This window comes from Rhopalosiphum padi, chromosome 1 (genome assembly GCF_020882245.1).
Source record: "Rhopalosiphum padi isolate XX-2018 chromosome 1, ASM2088224v1, whole genome shotgun sequence".
Classification (NCBI taxonomy): domain Eukaryota; kingdom Metazoa; phylum Arthropoda; class Insecta; order Hemiptera; family Aphididae; genus Rhopalosiphum; species Rhopalosiphum padi.
This window is the reverse complement of record NC_083597.1, coordinates 35,654,216-35,679,177: the sequence shown is the minus strand read 5'-3', so window position 1 is coordinate 35,679,177 and position 24,962 is coordinate 35,654,216. Positions and strand designations below refer to the sequence as shown.

The following is a 24,962-nucleotide window of genomic DNA, read 5'->3' as shown; positions in this document are numbered from 1 at the left end:
TAAGAATTCGCACGATTGGCCTGTCGGGGGACCTCGCGTAAACGTTATGAATGATTTTTCGCGCCACCCAAAAGAATGTTGCGGAGGTCGTGTTGAATGCATAATATAGTGTATACACGCTGTACATACATCACCGTTAAAATATAATTTTATTACTCGCTGTCGTAGGTACCAAATAGCACTAAATTAAAATATATACATATCGTATGAAACGGGTATTAATAAAACTATTTAAAATAAAGTGTGCACTCGTCTTATGCATATAATAATGCACCTATACAATAATATAATATACACAGGGTGATTCACCAAGCATAATCATCCACCTAACCCTATTTTTTCTTTAATAATAAATCTTGATTTTTAGATTTTTTAAGTATCTAGATTACCTACATATTAAATAATATTTAATATTTATTCAAATACTCATATTTTGTTAAGCCATTTATTTATTCTATGTCCTGTTTGTCTTGTACCTATAGTGAATACGTAATTCTTTTTTAAAATAAGAACCAATTTTTTTTAAGCTTATAATTTATACAAACTGTAATGTATTCAATTGGAATTCATAATAGTTTTTAAATTATTAAACTTAATGTAAGTTCTAAGAATAGAAATGTTTTTCATTTAATATAATATATAATATTTAGTTTAATATTATTTATTGCATCTACTGAGACAACCTTTACAATATATTATGAGGTATTAATTACTAAATTTTCAAATTATCAAGACTCTTATTATAGATCGCTATCAATAATACATAATAATTGAAATTGAATAATTCAAAACTTTCTCATTCCAATTTTAGTTTATTATTTCAAAATTAAAAAAAAAACATTTACTGTAAAAAATGATTATCAATTGTCATAATTTGTATGGAATATAGACATACGATTAAATTGTATAAGAAATCTAAGTATTGAAAAATTTGATTTTTAAGTATACTTAAAAATGTCTAGAGATCAGAATTAGAACAAATAGGGAAGAAATCGTTTGTTGAATCACCCCGTATAGAATATAATATTATATTATGCATATAATATTGTGCGTGAGTGTACGTAAATTCTAGCTGTAAGTAAAAGTAATACACGAAGAGGATTTAGAACAGTTGTTCGTGCCAACATTGCCATTTTAACGACTGTGCCCAAGAACTGTGGATTGATAAGAATACGAGGAAATAATTAGAGATTAGATACATACATAATATACTTTTCGCCATCAAATTGCCCGATGTCTTGGATGTGTTTCAACATCCGTGCGTGGGGGTTTTTGAACTGGGCGAGTCAATTAAACGAATGAAAAAAATACAGGTTCATCTCGAAAGAATTCTTGACCTCTGTCTATAAAAATATAGGTGTATTTAAAAAAATGTATATGCATTAGAATTACAACATTCATTATAACCGTCTTGTACGATGTTATTGAGAAATAAAGTGTGTTGGAAATATGCTAAATTTTAAAATCACGTAAATTATGATTATGCATGTTGCATGTACATTTTACTTCTGCATCATCGCGCCTATTTGGTAGTTTTCATCATTGTAATATATAATATTTACATTTATATTTTATATAAATAACTAAGTGAAGAAAATACGATGTAATACGGTATGCAGTTTCATTAATTAACCAAACAAATTACGTCGTATGTACCTATAACTAAGAGCATTAGTAATACAAGTATACAGTATATTATATGGTATGTATAGGGTTATGGCGCTCAACCGCTGTACATCATTTAGATTTTTGAGTGACTTATATATCAACACAATGGACGTGATACAATTCAAAAAATCGTCTTTAATAAAATCAAACGACGTACATCTCTTCCATAAAAAAAATAACGCAATAAAATCCATTATATTAAATGGTATAATAAAGTGTGATATTAAATTGTATGCGACGACGTCACGACGATATAAAGTACATACAACATACTACATAGGTATAGCTATATATACTTGTTCAATCAACGAATGAGCGGAAAATTCAAATTAAATTATAATATAAAATTCGTAGAATACCGATAGAATTTCGCATCATAATATTATAATAATGCACTGTGTAATGCATGCGTTATGAATGTTATGATTTTGAACCCGGCGGCGGCAAACTGCAAAGACAGACTGCAATCACAAGCGCACGTCCGGTAGCCCGCGCTCGGTCTCGTGGTGCAACAATCGTCGTCGTCGTCGTCGTCGTCGCCCACGCGGTCACTCGCATACTGCAATACGTGTATAAGCAGAGACGACAACCGTACTATCATTATTATCGTTATTATTATTACTATTATAATGGCGTGTCCGTCTCATTAGGACGCGCGTCGTCAGGTGTGCAGCAGGTGAGATTCGGATCTGTTGTTTTAGCCGCATTGCTGCTGCTGCTGCTACTCCATCCCCGCGGCGGCCGACACGCGATATACATGTACACCACACGTATGTACGTATGTAAGTACGTATATATTCAAGTATGTAAGTATATATGTCATACGACCACGACGAAGTCCGCTGCTGTGTATATGTATGTGTGTGTATGTGTGTGTGTGTGTTTATAAATCGCAATTAACCGCACCCCTCCGAACAAATGCGCTTCTTTGGCGTCGTCGACCGGTCTCCGTGGTACAGCGGCGATAAAGGGAGGGGGAAGAATCAATAATTAAACTCGCGAGTCGATTTACGTATATTATTATAATACACGAGTGTGTGTGTGTGTGTGTGTGTGTGTGTGTGTGTATGTGTGTATATTGCGATATAATATATATTCGTACGGCAGATAACCATCAGTCGGATAGGATTCCGTTTTTTTTCTCATTTTAAATAATGCGAACGACCCGCAGCGCTGTAATAGTGATACGAGTGTGTGGAAAGAACTGCAGCGCGGTGGCTATAATACGGTGACGCGGCGACGAATACGCGCGAGAGCGCCGACGAGCACCCGCGAACACTCGCCGGGCAAGGGCGGCGCGGTTATAATTAACGATATTCACACGTGGTCAAGCTTACGGCGAGAAAAGGTATTTTTCACGTTTTTATATTTATTTTTTTATTCATTCTCCGCGCGTTCCCGACACCGGTGCCAACATACATTAAAATAATATATTACGCACGCGCGCAGTATACCACGCGTGGTGGCGTATAATATAATATAACAATAATGCTTACAAAACCCCGTACGTCCCGGTATTTCATTGGACTTTCGGCCTCCCGAGCGGACGCGGTGTTCGTCTGCAGGAGGAGGTCCGGAGTTCGGTATATCCAGTGTATGCGTTCGCTGAATCGTTTCGTATGCACGCGACTGGTTCTAATGTTTTTGAAAACTCGCATAAATCTTCGACGAAAAAAAAGTTGTTGACTAACTGCGCGTGAAAATCTTCACAATGCTTTCCAGTGATTAAATTCAATACACTTGTATAGACTATATATCTATACACACTATATATATATATATATATATATATATATAACTTAATTTGTCTACTTATACTTGACGTCGATGTGTTCCAGGCGTTCTAGCTGTGACATGTATATATTGCAGTGCAATAAAACCCAAGGGATAAAGATAACCCAAAAATTGCCTATATAACATGATAAATCATTAATTAATTTTTTTTAGTTAAAAGATAACATTTAAAATATTTATCTAGACATTAGATAAAAAATGACCAATTTTTTTCTAGGTAGAACTCAGATAATTTAAAACTTGTATTTGTAAAATAACATTTTTTCTAAAATATATTATGACTTTATGAGATATATATTATATATATATAAGTATATAACTTATTTATATACTTGTAAATACAATTAGTTATCGATGTTTAAATATAAATTGAAAAATTTACTTGAAAATAACTATAATATTATAGCATATAAAATAACACATTAGCTCAAATATATACCTAGAATCGTAATTAGTATTTTTATCACATTCTAATTTACCGTTACTGTTTTAATGTTAATATTAACATATTGTGTCACAATATTTAATTGGACTTTTAGGTTCCCAAGAGGGCAAGCCGTTCGTTTGCAGGAGGAAGAACTAGGATTCAGTACATGATACTAGTATAATAGTTCATTATGTTGAATGCTTTCGCTGGATCATCCTGTATACACGAATACTGTAGTTTGTAACTTTTTGAAAACTCCCATTTTACCTCTCATGAAAAAAAATGTACATATTATTATGCAGTCCCATTATGATCTTCACTATGCTTTTCGATGTTTAAACTCTTTATACACATATATAGCCTATACCTAGTTTACCTATTTTGTAAATGACTTAATAAAATATGTACCGACTTGGCGTACATGTTTTTCAACTTTGTTCATCATGTATCTGTTACGATAAATAACGTTAAACGGAAAATAACATATTCAACGGTTAGTAATACGCTATATTGACCAAATACACTATATCGTTATAAACAATATGAACTAAATATTCACGCTATGCTTGAAGTTGACCACTTCTAAGACCAATGTATTTGAACTGTTGAAGTGCATCACAAATATTTAAAAAAATCTACTAATGAAAATTAATTCCAAAAAAATTAAGGAGCCTCCAATAATGTCCAATAAATCAAGATCAATATTTGTGTATTTATCAGTACTCGAGAACAAATTTACAACCAAAAATTTGTTATATTGGAGTAAAGTTTTTTAAAGAAAATAGTTCTATATAAACAAAAATAAATACAAGAAAAATAATTTTGAGCAGTACTCTAACAATTTCGAATAAATCAGAGCACTATTCAATTTTAATTTAGATGCAATGCCAACTTACTATATACTACAACATCACAAATTTTTGGATGTCTATTCTTAATCTATATTTTATTTTAATTAGTGAATTTACCTTTTAGTGAGATTACCTTAATCTAACTCGTTCAGTCATACTAACAGTATAATTCATAAATATAACGTATCTGATTATTATCAAAATTTCCCAATTCATACTTTATTAGTGCGATTCACTAAAAGTTATAATGATAACCATATTTGTAGCCAGAGAACATTAATAACCGGCGAATAATATTAAACTACGATATAACGTCATTTACCGTAACATACGTTTAAATACCGACCATCGCGTTGTCACCCGTCGACAACACGAGTTATAGGTAGGTGACATTCATTCTGCATTTTATTCAAATGGATTGGATAAGAACGTTCTGTATTTATGTGGACACGATGCTACGTAATGTTGATTTTCTAAAACAAATATATAATAATATTATTTTACACGGACTCGTGTTATAATAAATTAATAAATGTATAAAATATGTATAGGTATGTAAATATTTATATAATTATTGTTTTATTACATTTTATTTTACCGTATAGTATCTAGAACAGTGCCCATTATAATGAAGTTGATATTTAAAGCACATTATAATATTAGTACTGTTGGAATATTACACATACTGTTCTTATAATTCTAATTCAATATATTTTATTTAGTGACGAAACATATATAACAATATTTAATATTATTAATTATTTTCACTCATAAATCAAACATAGAAATCAGAAACCTCTATAATCCAATAATAAGTGTGATTTTCCTTACTTGTTTATACTTATATGTATAAATACATCAGTTTGAAGACAATTTATAGTTTTCTGACATATGAAATATTGGTATCGTATTTTCTGAAATCAAATTATACTACACAAATGATATTACAGTTTTTAAGTGTAAAATAATAAATATATTTAATATTTAAAATTGATTGCTATATCAGCTGATATTTATACATCTTTATGTAAATCTTAATTTTAAGCCAAGAGGAATTCATGAATAACTCTTAATACTTGACAGGTAGTTTAAATTACTTCATAAATCTATATTTGTTAATTTTCTAGTAAATGCAAATTGTTGATATAAATCTGTGCATAATTACAAGTATTTATTACACTTTCAAATAATATTTTACAGTATGGGAATAACACATAAATTTATTTTACATATTTGAGAAATAATGTAATAAATTATAGTTAAAATTTGCATTTCTTAGAATGTTGATGATTTTGATACTGCACGTCATATAATATTAACAAAATATATTATGTTAAATGTAAACACACAATTATTTTTGTAATAAAGTATTTAAACGATAGATTTAAACTGATCAATAGAATAGAGTTTATCAATTTTCTCATTTAATTTTTGTATTACTGTAAAATGATGTTATAAATATAATAATATAATATTAATCTCCAGTTTTTAAAAAATATGGTATCTTCTTTATATACAGTTTTGTACTCAAATATTGAGATTATTGAGAGGCAAAACAGCGTAATTGAATATATATATTATAAATAATATAAAAAGTTTACAATGCCAAAAATGTAAACACAACCTAACGTCACCATAATTAAAATTTTAAATATATACACATGCATCATATTATATTAAAAACTTAAAATATGAGTCAAGTATAATAATAAAATAAATAGAACAGAATTGTTTTAAGGTTATATTAGTATAATCATCAATCTGAAATATATAAGGTTCAAGGTTTAATTATACTCACAAAAATAATATAGGTACCTTAACTTTATAATATAAACAGTGGAATAAATAAAAATATAAAAAAGACTAACATAATATTTAATATGATTATATAATATATTTAGAATACTTTAGCAAAAAAATATTTTAACTTCCTTTGGTTTTTCATAATAATAGAAGTTATGTTTGTAAGACGTAAGTACATTTAAATTGTATTTCATGATTTATTGCCATTTATCTTCATTGTAGACGTTAAATTTAATTTAAGTTTTTAAGTAATTCTATGTATATTGCCCTCATAAGGTTACTTTGAGTCTTAGACCGACATCCAATAAATAAATAAAACAAGTAATTTGCGTTTCAAACTACGCGAAATACACGGAAACAAATTGTAAGTCAGCTTGGACCTAGAGATAATAATAAACGAGGAAAAGCGAACGGTTTTTGCGTGCATGTGTATGTATGTGTGTTTGTGTATATAGTAAACGCGTTTTGCCGACACGTGAAAAAAGAGTAAAATTCGCGGTCGTTCTGGTTTTACAAAAAGCAGCTATTCATCAGTTCGTGGCACGTAAATTAGCTGCTCTCTCGCACTCACACAAACACGGCGTTCAGCGGCGGCAACTTGGCAAAGAGATCAGCTCTCGATCCGAGCAGGTCGATCCTATAGCAGCTTGGGAAGACTGCTGAAACGATAACAATCACCGACCTTTTTACCTTATTATCTCAAGAGCTTTCTCCACCCGGTAACTATGGGTCCGTAAGTAAATACATTTTTTTTTTTAATTTCTACAGACACGACTAAAGTCCCGTTGACATTTGCCAAAATCCTTACCTTGTCTGTCAACACTGCAATATTTGAATCATATCTCTGGGAATTAAATAATATCAACATTGACAACATTGCATTTTACCTATAGCAGACGGTATGTATTCTAACAGTAAAGTCACATCACATATTAGTTATTATTATTATATTAATATTATAATGAATATTATACATTTTTCATTAACTAAACTTACATTGTGAAAAAGTTTACCATGAATTCCAGTAAGATCGAATGACATATTGACATGCATAACATTATATTGAAATGTGTTTGTAGTAAAATTGTATGTAATAACCAATTTCCATGTGCACAAAATACAACTGTTACATGTACACAAAAACACACGTATTATACTTGTTTATTATGGGTACACGACAATAGCTGAATAGTTATATGTAAGGAATAAGTATGCGCTATCCGTCTCTAATGACTGATGAGTAATGAGATGAAATTTGAAATTTCCAACTAAAATATAATCGGACGTATCAATGAAAAATATGCTGAATCTTAAACGATTCAAAGCGCTATAATATTATAATAGTAGACAAAATTTGTTAAAACCGATTTGTCCACTTTATAATATATTATAATACGTCATACATCTATCCCACGGACTCGAACCATCAACGACGCATGGTGGTAGCGACAAATTATTTATACAGGTACACCTATATAATGTTATAATATGAAATGGGCCCCCCTCGCGCGTATCACTGGGAGCCGGTGGCGGCTCGATGTTATACACAATCCGTGGCGGCGGCGGCAGTCCCTAACGAGCGTCACGTACCATCTGATCCGACTTCTTTCATATGCACCGCCATCGCATGGTATTTCGGTGCACTTTAAACGAGTCTGATTAAATTACGGGAATCCTCACGACCCGCTGACGCCGCTTCTTAGTTAAGGGCAAAACTAAAACGACGGCGAAGACAGTTTCTCTCATTCACTATATAGTCTACTCGTTTGTAAACATATTATAATATGCATAGTCCTACTCTTACTTCGTACTTATATAAATATAGCCTTGCGAATATGAGTCCAACGAGTTATATAACACAGGTAACACAGGTCGACGAAAATTAAGCGTTCTTTTTCCTTGCAGAGATTATCAATGAAGTTTTGATTAAAGGTAGTTGTATTAACGACAATACTGATTTTTCTACAGCAACTAATGTTTAGATAGACAACCGCAAACAATTTCTTAACGTTAACTAGTGACTAGTTTACTAGTTCACTCTAAACAAATACAATTTTAAAGACTATTGTCTATTATTTAATTTTTATATTTTATAAAATAATAATTTGTGAAAAAAAGGTAATTATCAATAAAAGTACCAGTTCACGAGAAATTTTTGGATATGAATAAGCGTATGAAGTTATAGATATACAATGTTATTCACAAAACCAAGTATTTTTTTTGTCCTTTTTTTAGAAGAGGAAGATACTTTTAATAATTTATTTATAATCTGTACATCCTGCTTGTATAAAATAAGTAAAATTGATCTTATAGGTACTTAATTTGACACGAAAAGCGTAAAAAAACTAAAAAGGAACCATAATATAGTTGGGCCACTTGGACATGAATTATTAAGTTGTGATTACATTTTTTTTTTTGTAAAATTTTGAGTAAGTCTCTAGCCATGCACTGTTTAAGCGTCGTCTTGGATTGCAATATTTATTAATTTTATCACTATTACAGTTATTTTACATTACTGCCGATACCGTTGGAGTTCTATAATACAGGTATGATGAAGCTAATATGCTATTATTTTTTAAAGTACATTCCCAGGATTGTCTATAACCATGGTGAGCAGTGAGATCAAAGGATTTATTAATGATTTTAAATCATAAATAAAAATATGAAGTTTGCATATGTTAGAATAACTTTGCTTGAGTTGCAAAAACTATTCTTGGTAGCTACTAGGGTTAGTATTTGGTTTGGCAAATTTTTTGAAGGAACGGAAAAAGTCTTTTTGGTTAGTTTTACTCATTTGACTTGGACATTTTTAGCTAAAATAATTCTGCTTGGGATTTTTGGAATTTATGTAAAAATAATTCAGATTCCAGGTGAACTTTTTAAAAAAAAATTTTGATTTTATATTTTTATCGTACTTTATTATTTTATTTTTCTATATTTTCTTTGTATAATCTATATCTGCGAGTATATATAACGATGAAAGTAGGTATGGTCTAAGATAAGCTGTCCATGAACAGCTTAATGAAAAAGTCACTCATTGATGACACTTTCTATTTAGAATGTCTTATAAACAGGTATAAAAATTATAATATATAAAAGTATTAGTTTTTAATAAAATGTATTAAAATGTTACAGCTTACAGGATCCGTACAAATAATTTTCACTGACCATTTTTGGTAATCTTTGCTCTAAGAATGATTGTTCTTCAATAATAAAACAAAACAGATAATATTTTATGTGACATGAATTCTACAATTTTAATATAGGTATTCTATGAAACATATTTTTTTTTAAGTGATACAGTCAGATTATCGAATATTTACATTTGATTATATAATAAACACTATAGCTGTATACTTTGTAAAATATTTTTAAGTTTAAAAACTAAATAAAAACCAATTCATATTTAATAAACAATATGCATATATATTGTATGTATGTATAACATATGTGCATAAATTAACATTTAACTTTAGAACTATTTAAATAAACGACATTTATATTATAATAAATATTCTATAGTAGTATTAAACCTACTTTGATCACATTTCATTATTGGTTTATGAAATCGTTTTTGCAATTTAACAATAACAATTTTTATTATTATAAACATTTTATTTCATCATAGTTATCTTATTTAAAACAAACATTGAAAATAAATTACGTAACGTTAAATTATATTTAAATATAAATAATTTATTTTCATATTAATTATACGGGTTTTTTCAATAATAATAGCAGGTATTTTCAATCCGTTTTACTTTTATTAAATCTACCTATAAGGCTATAACTAATAATAAAGGATAACACCAAAAATATATATTGCTGAATAATTACTGGTTAATAGAATCCAAATTACCACTATAATGTAATTAGTAGTTTATCACTGATTACATTTTGAATCAAAGATAAATAATAAAAAATACACTTTAATCGTTTTATCATTATACTTGTATTATACTTGTATTACTATTAGACCGTGGATATATCCATTTGCATAAAGCATAATATAGATATGGAAATTTAATTTATATAATCCATTTTTCCGTAAGAAATTTGTGTTTCGCAGATTTGTGATTTTAATGGCGTATAATGCCTTTTTTACAAGAAATTAATTCGATAATTATTTATCACTGTTAGACCAGACTTGTTTCTAGCCTTCATTATATTCATTATATTAGGTGAATCATTTTTATTTAATCTTTTTATAAGATTTTTTTTGCACGCGCATAATAACCAATTACATATCTTCTAAGTTTAAATTATATCCTGTGAAGGTTCATTTTATATATTCAATCTTACTTTAGACAGCAAACGCCATGGTTTCATAATGGATTATCTTGAGATAGTCAAAGAATAGCAACGCCTTTGGTAATACTTTATTGGTATGGAAACTATAGCACTGTTCATAAATGAATGTTACCTACTTAATATATATATATATATTTATTATTTACAAAGAGAATTATTTTTACATAGTTAATATTTTTTTTTCGGTACTACTTTTATATATATTTTACTATTTTAGAATTATGTGCATTACAGTAATTTTTTTTTTTTTAATTTAATTTTTGGCGTATATTTCAGGCTTTTATTTCTATATATATATATTTGTATACATAATATGATAGAGTTATTTTTTACTACATAAAATGCATGGTCTATTTATTATACTTATTTGTTGAGCTATTTCATGTATAAAATAAATAGTAATATATCTAAACTTATCTATTTATTTTATAGCACAAAATATCAACTTCAATTTCAAATAAATTACATTTTATGAATTATATAGATAATTTGTAGTTTTACTTTAATTTACTTTCAACGTGTATAAAAAATAAAAATAATTTTTCCATTAGGATAATAACAGCATAACAGTACCGTACATTACGATATCACCATAGATCTAAAAAAAACTGGCGGCGTATCATGCATTAGTGGTCGCTTTCGTGACAATGGCGATGTGGGAAAAATGCGAATTTCTATGTCATCAGTCCGTTGATACTGTCACACGACAAACATGCATTATACTACACAAAGAAAAAATAGAAACAATAAACAAATAAATGTTTGGTGGGGACCTCTCAGGTCCGGTTTATTATACCTTAAGGAGTTCTCCGAGACGACTACCCTGCATGGTATACGCCATATTGGCCTATCCAACAGACATTTTATAGAAATGTAAGTAGTAGAAATAATAGGACTTGAAAAAATACACTTAAAAATCAATACAATAAAAAATATTATTTTTTGAAAAATATATATAATTAATAAGTACGTCGTCATCTTTATAATTTTTTTTATGTATAAATATGTATTAACACGAAAAAATATATAGGTTATTGGTATAGGTACTAATCAAATTTATAAATTATTATTTGACATATTATAAACATGTACCGAAAATATACTAGACTATTTTACACAGACTTCTTTGGATTCTATGTGAAATATTAGCAATTTATGGATCTTATAATGTGATGCGTAACAGTTGGATACGATATAATACAAATCCTACTGTTATAACAGTACAAAAGGATTATCGATTTTGGTACCTCCAGTTTCCAAGTACTACGTTCTGTTACGTAGACCCCGTGGACATCGAATTTGCTAAAGATTATATTCAACGGTAAGTGGATATATTTTTTAAAATCTAATATTTATTTTATTCAATTTGTAATATTGTTTTATTTAGTAAATGGAAAATAAGTTCTGGTGAAAAATTTGATTACTACATGGATTTTGTCAAAAAAGTTTCAAACATAACATATGAAAACTTAGACAATATAGCGCCTTTTGTCAATAATTCTGAATTAATTAATGTTGACATTATCGACTTAGTTTTAAAGGTATTGTTGTATTTATTATGTTTTTTAAGGTTTTTAAAATAATATGTATATACTTCATTATAAGTATCACCATTATTAATGATTATTAAAAAAAATAATAAAGACGTATTTAATGAAAGTCAAAAATATAAAAACACGAGGATTAAGTGTTAGACACATTGCAGCTCTCAATTCGATTAGGTATACCTCAATCAAGAATAATTATGTACTTATAATAGTTTTAAAAATTAATTTTTTATCATAGTATTCCAAAAAAATGATTTTGAGATAAAATCAATTTATTATAGCTATTCAAACTATTAAAAATTTAATGTAGCTAAAAAAAATCATTTTGAACATATTATATTAGTAATAACTAATTAGTTATTATTGTTATTAGGTATATTTATCTTACGATTTATAAGTATATTAATTAATATTTTCCTTGTATACAAAATTCCAATAATACCTTGACCTAGAACTAGTAATTTAACTAATGCAAATCTCAAAAAAAAAATAACATAATCATCACTCGTAAAATAAAAAATAAAACTGGTGGTGCTGTAGATATAACCGTCATTTAATGAGTGTTGTTAATTTTAATTCAGCAATAAACTATTGATACAAAAAATGATTTTGAGCGAAGGATAAGAATGGCAAGAATAGTTTAAATTATTATTGTTTTTCATAAATAAGGAGATTGAACTAATTTTTACTAAAAATATCGCATAAATTCTATAAATTGATACTAACGTACCGCAGATGGGTATGAATTAGAGTAAATAAAATAGGTAGTTTAAACATTTTTAAGTATTTTACTTATAGAAAATAATAATCTATTAATTTATGATATTATTAAAAGTCTAAACCCCTTTAGTTTATAGATGTTTAGCTATAACAAAATTGTGTGTCTTTCCATTTGAACTTCAAACGATTATAAAAAAAAATATTGACTTTGTATTTTTGATATTTTATAATTTCTGTAAGAAAACTCATGTGAAACATTGTGTTAAATTTTAAAGCCTTAGGTATTTAAAATGTAAAATAATATCTAGATTATTTTTATAAATTAATTTTTTTTGCAAAAAAGAGATTTAAGTTATTATTGTTTATTACCTAATCAAAATATATTTGTATTTTTCTGTAATTATCTTACAGGTACATGCTGAGCCTCGTTATAAAACCACAATATTTAGTACTGACTATAAAAATATTACTTTTCAACCAGTATTAACTGAAATGGGTATCTGTTACACTTTTAGTGGGACAATAACTGATTATTTAACGCCTAAGTAAGAAATCGTCTAAATAATATATTTATGTATACATTTCAGTAATTTATTTTTTAATTATTATGGTGACGGTGTATTATAAATTATAATAATATTTTAAAACAAAATAATTTATCTATGATGATATAAAAACCAATATTATGATTTACCTTAATAAAATCTTTTTAATAAAGTTATAACAATAAAATACTACATGTCTTAAATTATATACCTATACCGGGCTATACGTCACGTATCTATTATTTGCTAAATATTGTATTATTATTATCTATCTTTATAATTATAGTAGTGAACCACAAAACATAAATTCTAACTCTCCGACACCCTCGTGTAACTTTCTTAACTCATTATGTTACGCAAGAGCAGAAAATCTACCTCGAAGTGTTTTGGTAATTATAAAAAAACTTTGTACAGCATTAATGGATTTATAGTTTATAGTTTATAATAATTATAATTGCATGCCTATTGATTATTTATTTAAAAAAACATCATAGGTAGTTATTCTTTTTTTTATAATTTATTTTTAAAATATTATAATTAATATAATTTTACTTTATGAGGCAGAATAAAATTAATCGTAGTATAAAGTATAAACTGTATACTTTTATATTTACTAATATCTATTATACTATAAGTAAAGTAAACACATACTCGTAGATACAGAATAAAATATAATGCCATGATTAAAAATACGATATTTTTTATCTAAAAAGTGAATAAGTTATTGATTAGGTATAATATCATAAATATTATTTATAATCAATAGTTATATATTCAAATTGGCTCACTTTAAATCACTCTGTAGTTTGTAAATTGTAGAATAAATAATATAGTTCACACCAATAAATACCAAAAATAAATTATTACTAAATTATCTTCATTATAGTATTACGTGCATTATCCAAAGGAAGTACCAAACATAGTAGACAAATATTACCCGGTGCAAGAGAATATGGAACGAGATACGACATTCACGTTTTGGGAAATGACATCAGCTCCTGAATTAAGACGGCTAAGCCCGTCACAACGTCGATGTCGTTTTATGGACGAACCAATGGATAATACAATACCTGTTTACAGTTATAACGTGTGTAGGATGATATGCAGAAGAAATCTGGCTCTGAAGATGTGCAAATGTACTCCACATTTTTATCCATACCCAGGTACATTATATTTTATAATTGATATATAAAATAAAAATGATTAAATTCACAGACATATAATATATAATCAAATACAATTACAAGCAACAAATATGCCAATTTTTTTTTCAACCCAATGGTTGGTTTACAACTCCAATTCTCCATTTTAACCAATAACTCGCATTTTCTTTAAGTTCCTTAAAGGTTTTGACTTTCGCATCACATTTAATTTGTTCTATATAAGAGTTCCGGGGACGTCCTGCAGTTTTATTTCCTTCTATCATAGTCTCTAATATTATATTATGCAATTCTTCTGGGTGTCTCAGGGCATGTCGAACCATTTTTCAGCGTCTTCCCCTAATCGCATCTATGAGTATACGTTTTTCTCCCACTGTTCTAAGTACTTCTTCATTCGTTTTCTGCTCTATCCAGCTTATCCTATCCACACGCATCCAACACCACATCTCGAAGGCTTCTAGTTTTTTCTTTTCGGTATCATTTATTACCCAAATTTCACATCCATATGTTGTAACACTCCATACATATGTTTTTATAATTATCTTGTTAAGTATACACCAATACTGTACTTAAATACCAAAACATAAGCAAAACATTGTTAAAAATTAATCGTAATGTAAAAAATGTATTATTTAAAACTCAACCATTTTTTAAAAAATAATATTATTCGGTTTAATAGAAGAATATTGCCTTTTAAATAACATTAATAAAAAAAACTATCATAGAAAGTATTATGATTTAGGTGAAATGAAAGTTTGCAATATCAAAGGGCTTAATTGTTTATCAAGTCATAGCAAAATGTTAATAACATTAGAAAAAAATGATGGGACACCAATTGAATGCAATTGCCAGATGCAGTGCGAAGAAGTTAAACTGTTTTTAGACAGAAATTCAAAAAGGACATGGTAACACACTTAAACGTTCATTGGACGTGGTCAAATAAAATTAAAATTAATTAAAGCCACGTACCTATTTTCTCACATAATATTACTATTCCCGTTATTGTTATATTATAAATGACAGGGCGTATCCAGTGCCGTGGGACATCCGTTACCGTTGGGCAGTTGACAAATATAGTAAGACACGATTGCGCCGCGACGTCATCTACAGCTTTGAAGATTTATTGGGTAAGTGTGTTTGTGTTTGAGTTTATTGTTTTTCAAAACGCATGATCTCTATCATTGTCGCCTTGGACCATCACTACATCGCAATTCAATCACGAATGGTATTCTTCTTATACCTACAATAAACACAATAATGATAATACAAAGGCACATGGCATATTAAACATCGTATTATATGTATTATTGTGTTATCTGGGTAGCTTATTTCAGTTCTATTCGTTTATTTTATAAAATCCTAAATTCACAATTAACATCGATGATAATAAATATGCTAACATAAAATAAAAAAGCAATTTTTAAAAATAATAATTAATAACAATACTGATATTTATTTTAAAATATTCATTCATTGCATTATCCAATTATTACAATCAAACAAAATGTATAAATACATATTTGATATTTGTACGTAGGTATATATTTGTTATTAATATTAATTTATAATTACTTAGTCGTGATAAGTACAAAATATGTTACTGTCAAAGTTGTCTTGAGATTTACTATAGTGGTACAGACCTATAGATATAAACATGTTTCTAATTACATATTCATGGAAAATAATGTTGTTATTATTTATGTAGTTTATAGAACTAAACATGACAGAACGATTAAATTATAAAATCAATTGGTAATTTTAATTTACTTGGTAATTCTTAAATTGTTTTGCTTCTTTCTACACAATAAATTATTATTATTTTTTTTTTTTTTTATAAATGTTAACGTTTTAATATCAATGGCACTATCTATAATAATGAAAATTACTTTTGCGAACTAACATTTCACTATTCTTCAAGAATGAAGATGATGTCAACCACTAAAAATTTTTTGAACATAAAATTATTTTAAAAAATAAATAATTAAATAAAAAGAATCCTGCAGCAATTCAAAATAGCCACCCGTCGTTTTACTATGTTATAGTCTTCACACTATATCCTGTTGCATAAATTATTTTACATTAAAAAAAACTGCTTTTAATATATCATCTCTATAGTAATGATAGTCCAAGTCAATAATTTATTAATTTATTTACAATATAGCAAATATTAAAAAGGTTAATTCATTTAATTTTACAAAGAATCGTATACAATAATATATTAATATACATAGACCTAAAGGTAACCTTAAAGGTAACTACATTTTAAAATATATTATATATTTATAGAACATGTATTACCTATATTCTGTAATATATATTACATATACCTGTATAGTATATGAATGCATGTGTGTTTAAAGTATATGTCTTGTGCCGTATATGGTTTTTGTAAGTTATACTCGGGAAACGTAACAGGACAAATTATTCCGATAGTCGCACTATTGCATCGATTACACGGGTAGTTAACATTTTATAACTGTATTATTGGAATATCAATTGTAATACGTTTTTATACATAAAATACATAATAGTAGGTATATTATGTAGACATTTCGTGTGTGTATCGTGTCTTAGGTATCCTTTACTCCGGGAGCATTAAACTGTTGAGAAACAAAACATTTAAATACAATGCTTATACGTATTATATAGATACTACACACGCGCGCAGCTATAAATTTGCCATTTACATAGGTCGATCGATTTATTCCCATTATAGTGATCATGAATTATGATCACTTGAATTTAGAGAATAATAACTATCACGACTATTCTCAGGTATTACGTTAGCGTCAAAGGAAACTTTACATGGTTCGAATAAGAGTATAATGCAATATGCAATGCATTATACAACTATAGTTTATCAAACTATACTCACTACACCTATCATAATTATAATCAATAGTATTGAAATTAAAAAGCCACGTTTCAAAATTTCCATGATTATTATCATTGGAAACTAGTATAACTTAAAAAAAATTGGTAAAATATTTATAACTTACGCAAACTGGAACGTTTGGCCCGTTTGGGTGTTGGTAATCCCCTGTATATTGGCTTAAATCTTGTGTAACTGAAAGAAAACAATTTGTATCTATATAGGGCTACTCTTCTGGAATGTTTGAAGTAAACTCTTACGATCCTCAGAGTGGCCACCTTAGCCCATTACTTTTTTCTGTCTTCGTGAACTCCATTTCCTCGAGGTTTACTCATGTACAATATCTTTATTATATGCGGATGATTTAAAGATATTTCATACAATTAGATCACCACTGACTATGTTTTACTTCAAAATGAATTAGACATTTTTACGAACTGGGTATTTTAGCCTATCCTTCAACCTTTCTAAGTGTAATTTTATTTCTTTCTCCCATCTTAACATCTTACTTAATGGCACAGAATAAGGACGTATTCCTACATTACAGATCTCAGTTTAACTAGCTATAGGTACTCAACTAATCTTTGTTTTAGTGTCACATATAGATACGATAGCAATAGAGCACTCAAAGTCATTGGATTTATCATACATAACACTAAATTATTTAAATCTGTTAGATGTATTTGTATTATGCCCTTGTCCGCACTCTCTTCTTGAATATGAATTACTATTATGGCAACAGTATTTATCTAAAGACCAGTACAACTCAAACGCGTCCAAAATAAATTTTTAAACTTAATTTCCTTTAGAATGAATATTTATCACGAACCTCATGATTATTCTAATTATAATACAGGCTCTAATTATTCTTATACTTGCTTCTCGTAGTGATAATGCAGATTTAGATTTCTTATACCTAATTCTAATAGATATCACTTATCATACTGATATACGTATAGTCAATTTCCATTTTATTTTTAAAACAATAATTTTGATTTTCAGGTTTTTTTAAAACCAAACTTATTATCCGCCTACTTTTTAACAGATTACTATACTGCGCAGCTATTATTAATACCCTTATAAGGACAATTACTGAGACATCGATATGTAGTGTATTACAGTAGTTATAAAAAATATTATAAAATAATAATAATAATAAATACTAATTTTAATTTGTACCTACTACGGTGTATGCAGAAATAATTAATAAAAGACGTAAAACATCTTCTTTGCTCGCCTATTTAATTCCGTTACACAATACCGAGAGACTATGCTGATAACAATTTCCCGATACGGGAGCATTTATTATTATATAAATCCACATCCACTAAATCGTTTATTTATACGCCGGTGGACATAAATCTGTCGATAATTGGTCATGCAGATGCAGAGTATTATACGCAGTTAATACGTAGCAGTGTATTTCTTGGTAAAACTCGAGTGCACAACACCGTAGTAATATGAGGGCGGTGAATATCAATACAAGGGTATATTATAATATTGTATAATTGTAAATTGTACACATACCATAAGAATAGTTATATTTATAAAACAATATTATATAGGTTATAACCTACGCCTAAAACCATTTGGTTGTAAAATAATATCTATATTATATTATTATATGATTTCAAACACGCCGTAAACAATTTTAACGAGTATAAAATATAATTAAGCCATTATTTGTCAAATGTTATTATAGTTTCATAAAATATAGCTTTTAGCATAAAATAAATATAACATCTATATATAGCAAATGATGAAGACGTGTAAACATCTGCGATCTGCAATAGATATGCGTCGCGGTCGTCTTAACGCTCCATTTCATCTAATAAAATAAAATATGATGTACTAATACTCATAATTATGTACTACAGGCCTTAATACACAGCTAGTTAATACAATGATTGAATAATAGATATACAATATTTATATGATTCACAAATAAATACTTGCACGTTGCACAATAAATTGCACATTATTGTATACTATTAAATACTCGTATTAAGAGGACCCCATACCCACATGTGTTGTCTCTGTCTTATTAATAACGTACATCATAACAAATTTAAGTTCAGCAGAACACATTTTGTGATGTTAGCTTTAATATTAGAGTAAATTTACCTATTATTAATTTTAAAGTTAAGAAAATTATCTATAAAATTACATGTTTTTATTGACATTATCATTTTAAAGTGAGTTATGAACATTTAAAAGCTAATATCAATAAAAGCATATGTTATTTTCTAGATAATATTTTTACCTTTAAATTTGATGATACGTAAATTTACTTTAATATTAAAGCTGTGTTTAAATATTAAAAATGTGTTCTGCTGAACGCAAATTTGTTATCATGTACGTTAGTAAGACAGAGACAACACATGCAGATATGGCGTCTTAATTATTATACAATACAACAAAAGCTTTATTTATGTTCAAGGTTTAAAAATATTTTTATACTACATTAATGTATACTTACGTTAAATATTTCAGTTTCCCTTGGAGGTACGGCATCATTTTTCCTTGGTTGTAGCGTCCTGTCTTTCATCGAGATCGGATACTATCTCACACTAAGACTGTATTGGTTTGTTAATCGAAAACACAAAGATTAATATATTTATTTTACTGTCATAAACTCATAATCTCATATTTAGAAGAAATGAACAACAAGTAATCTATTTATTTAATTCTTGCAATATTATTACGTATTTTAAACTATATCTATATTTATTTATATTTATATAAATATATATTTACATTAAATTTTAGATTCATAATAAAGCGATAAATTTATTGATTTTGAAATGGTGTATTTTTTTTATGACTGTAACTGTTTTTTAGAATAATAAAATCGCTTCAATCTGTAGCTTCAATATATTTTTTAGTTTTTTTTCTAAATAATCGCCAAAACACCAAGATCCAAAAATATATTATCACAGATTTGTATTTTAGGAATACATTTCAACTGAAATTTTAACGAAATAAAATATTCAAATGATAATAGCAATTTCAGTTATTTAGTTATACCTAATTTAAAAATATTTATCAGAACTTAAAACTTTTACCTTTTTTATTATATTTTACTATACGCATTAACATTTTCAAAATATTCAAATTAATTTTAAACTATTGCCTAAGCCGATATACCGTAGGTATTAAGTGGTATTTTTATATGCTATGATTTATTATTGGATTCAAATTATACACATTGATTATTGCAGCGAGCTCTACCCAATGACTAATTATGTAAAATGTATGTATTATTTATTATTTATTGATTACTTACTGAACAACAAGAAAGATTATACTATGCGCTCTTTTTTAAACTGTATCAATTAATTTTTTCAAATTAATATGAAAATATTGAAAATCTCATACATTTATATATATATATATCCTACATCACACACATTTACATCATCGAGACTGACAGCTGCAGTATTCACATATAACTATATAAGAATCATATTATATCGTAATAATAATACGACAATAATAATATCACAAAATAAATGAAATTTAATTTATTCTGTGATAATGTGAAGTATTTTTTTTCTCTTAAAATATTATACTATAACAGTGACTTTATAAATAGTAAATACATTTGTAAAAATAAACGATTTTACAAGATTTGTTAACCGTCGACGAGCACTCTGTGTTGAATTTATTATGTCCTAAAATCATAGAATATTTCTGAACTTTTAAAAAGTAATAATAATATTACGTTAGATACTTAATAACTTATCATATATGCAGTATGCACCTTACAATACTGAATAAAATGTTAACTATTTTATAATCCATATTCACAAAATAATCAATGGCTTTGGTCATCTGAAGATTTTCATTTGAAACCTAAACTCTAAATAATTAATAATATGGCTAAACAATTAACGAATTGAACACATAATGTCACTATAATGGTGATAATATAATATACATTTTATCATTGACTTATTAACAAGTTAATAAGTCAATGTATTTTATTAATCAGTACGCAAGATCAGAAAAACATGATAATAAAATTTTAAAATAAAAACTACATTGTTAAAACTATAGATATTTGAAATTACAAAGACGTGGAACTTAAGGGTGTTTAAAGTAAAGCTGGGGGTGTTTCAGCACTCCCTAGCACCCCCGTAGTTGCACCACTATAATACGGTCCGACGTATTATTATATGTTTACAGCTTACATAAAAGTGTTGTGACTAGAAAAAGTGCTGGGGATGCATTGCACCTCCAAAAAGGTCTCATGATTTCATAAGAAGGCCCCCAAAACTTCGTTACTAAATTATATAAATATAATATTTAAAATTTAATCTGCAACTAGGCCTCCAAATCCTTAATTGAGGCACTGCTACATAATATACTATATTGTTATAATACTAGGAACTAATGATTACTATACTAACAAATATAGGCCTAGCGAAACATAAAAAGTTCCAAGTTAAAACCAGACGAAATAAGTACTTACTATAGTCACAAAATAGATAAAATCTATTTTCTTTTTTATTTAATCAATTCTGTGCTATAGTTATTAGTATACAATACAAATATTATATAAATCAAATTAGGTAAATTAAAATTAAAAAAAAAATATATATCCACTTAATAATTTACAGTTAAAAAAGGAGGGTTCTCATTTGAAAAACATACCTATAGGTTTATCTCCACAAAACACTTCTAAGTAGTACGAAAATCTTAAAAATATGAAAACACGAAATCTTTAAGAGACCGCTGTACCAACTTATTGTTCTCTGTCTATCTCTCACATAATATAAGAACAAAGATATTCTGTATTTCCACGATTACGATTCTCTGGTTTAATTTAGGCCAAAGGCACCTATTATAAATGTTATAATAAAGAACTAAAGAAAAATATTTTTTCATTTTTGTGCATTTACTGGATGGATTTTTAATATTTATATTTATGAATAAGTTATTAATGGTTAAAAATAATTAAAATTATTTTAAATTAAAATGTGCTTATATTTATAAAAATGTAAATATTAAATATCTATCCGGTCAATGCACAGGAATTATTCTTTTTTATAAAATAATAGTTGTAGTTGCCTTTGCCCGAAACTGAACCTGAGAGTCGTAATCATGGAAATACAGAATACCTGTTATCTGTGTTCCTATATTATGTGGTGAGATAGACAGAGAAAAAGAAATGTTGGTGTGGTGGCCTCTTAAGTATATTTAAAAATGTAAGAAATAAAATTTTTAATAACTACGTTATTGCCGTTATTACTTATTAATGCAAAAATAAGGGGATGAAAATGAACATGCTCGGTGAATCACCTTGGATAATATTATAGTTTTCATATTGTTTTCTCGTCGATTGAACACGGTACATGTAGAAGGTTATTTTCTATACCACGGTTTAGGACAGAGTACAGAATAATTGTTTTTATCTTTGACCATATAAACTATTAACTAAGTTATATGGTCGAAGGTTTTAATACTAAATTTATATAAAAACGAAACGCGCACATCGAAAATTAATTCTCTTGGTTTCGACGTCACTGTTGCACTGCGGAATCACGATAAATATCTATATCAATTAAATATAATTTAAAAGATAAATCTATACCAGTGGTGGCCAAACTTTTTTTAACTCGGGCCATAAAAAAAAAAAAATTTTACCGCGGGCCAAAATTAAATCAGCTTCAATTTCAAAAATTATTTTTAAATAAATTATTAAAACACATATAAAAATAAATATAAACTATACAAAATATCGTTTTATATTTACAAAACATATTTTAAAATGTATTAATTTGTTAATGTGAACTGCGAGCTTGTTTCTGTTGACAGAGGAAATTAATATTAGGTTCTAATTTAGTAGAATTTACTCGGAGAACGAGCACAGTAATATAACTATAATACTACTATCGTATGAAAATAAGATAAGATACGGTAATGCTATTTATATTATTAAATGACATTGTAACAACAAAAACGCTACGATATGGCGATACGGGATTAAATATGAAGAATGTATACTTAAATTTTTTTTTTACGTAAATGTAAAATATTATATTTCTTTCGCGGGCCAGATATTAAATGATGGCGGGCCGGATTTGGCCCGCGGGCCATAGTTGGCCACCACTGATCTATACCATGCGCGGAATGCGAAATTTGAAATCGTGTCACAGTGACTTGCCCCCTCTACCACTCACTATAGAACGCCGACCAATTTATAGTAATATATTTTTATTATAATTCAATGTTGTCTTATCTAGTAAGTTGTCTAATACTCTAATATTATATTATATATTCTGATTTCCGAGGCTAATAAAATGAGTTGTATTTGCCATAAATATATCTGTAAACTGTACTTTAATATTTGATATCTGAATTTTAATTGCTTGTTATATTATAGGTTTAAGCAAAGTAGAAAATGTAAATATAGCATCAAAAGACATTTTGTCGTCGCCAATTTTGTTTAAAAAATTTAACACATTTAAAAAGTTATGATCAAGCAATGAACGATTTCAATGATACAATTGAAAAAATGAAAAGTGCATTTGATTCGAATAAAGAATATTTCTTACCAACAATTAAATCATTTGTGAATTCATTTCAAAATAATGTAAGAACACATGCAAGCCTTTCTTCTGCAATGCAAAAATTTGGGAAGTATTCTGGCTTAAATCTAAACTCCAAGAAACCAAAATTGATGGATCACAAACAAGTTGGAACACAATCCTCTGCCAGTTCTAGAAAAACAACCTAAATTGGAGGGAAAAAAAAATCTGGCTGCTGGTAGAAACCCGAAATGGAAACGAGTGTCAGAACATGAGTATATACAAAAATTAAAATCAAGCCATTTACCTCAAATTAAACGTCAACCATTCTATCCAGAACAATTGCCATTCAAAACTCCAAAAACGCCACATTCATTATCATATTGTGTAGAACAAATACAACAATAGGCGCTACACACAACGCCAATTAATATCGCAATTATTATATTTTAACACCTACGACATTTAAAATATTTTTGTTTATGTATATAGTTTATATTGTAAGTGAGTGCTGTGACTTTTAAATTAATTGTTTGTAATAAATTATTAATAATAAAAATATAATACTGATAATGTGATAACTGATAATAGTATAATACTGTATACGGTTTTAGAAGATATCTTCTAAGACCGTGTTGTATAGTGGTTAAGGGGGCAAGTTAAATGAATCGCCGTGACACGATTTTAAATTTCGCGCGCAGGAATCGACAAAGCGATGTGCAGTTGACGCC

General features: G+C 27.8%; 1 protein-coding gene across 1 annotated transcript; it reads left to right on the top strand.

Moving 5' to 3' along the window:
- Nucleotides 1-11,438: 11,438 nt before the first annotated feature.
- Nucleotides 11,439-20,310, top strand: LOC132916938 (pickpocket protein 19-like). Its single transcript, XM_060977405.1, has 9 exons — nt 11,439-11,727; nt 11,975-12,175; nt 12,242-12,395; nt 13,533-13,666; nt 13,953-14,055; nt 14,553-14,829; nt 15,569-15,731; nt 15,850-15,953; nt 20,192-20,310. Exons 1-9 carry the CDS (start codon nt 11,567-11,569, stop codon nt 20,308-20,310), a joined length of 1,416 nt encoding a protein of 471 aa, XP_060833388.1. The 5' UTR covers nt 11,439-11,566.
- The last annotated feature ends 4,652 nt before the right edge of the window (nt 20,311-24,962 follow it).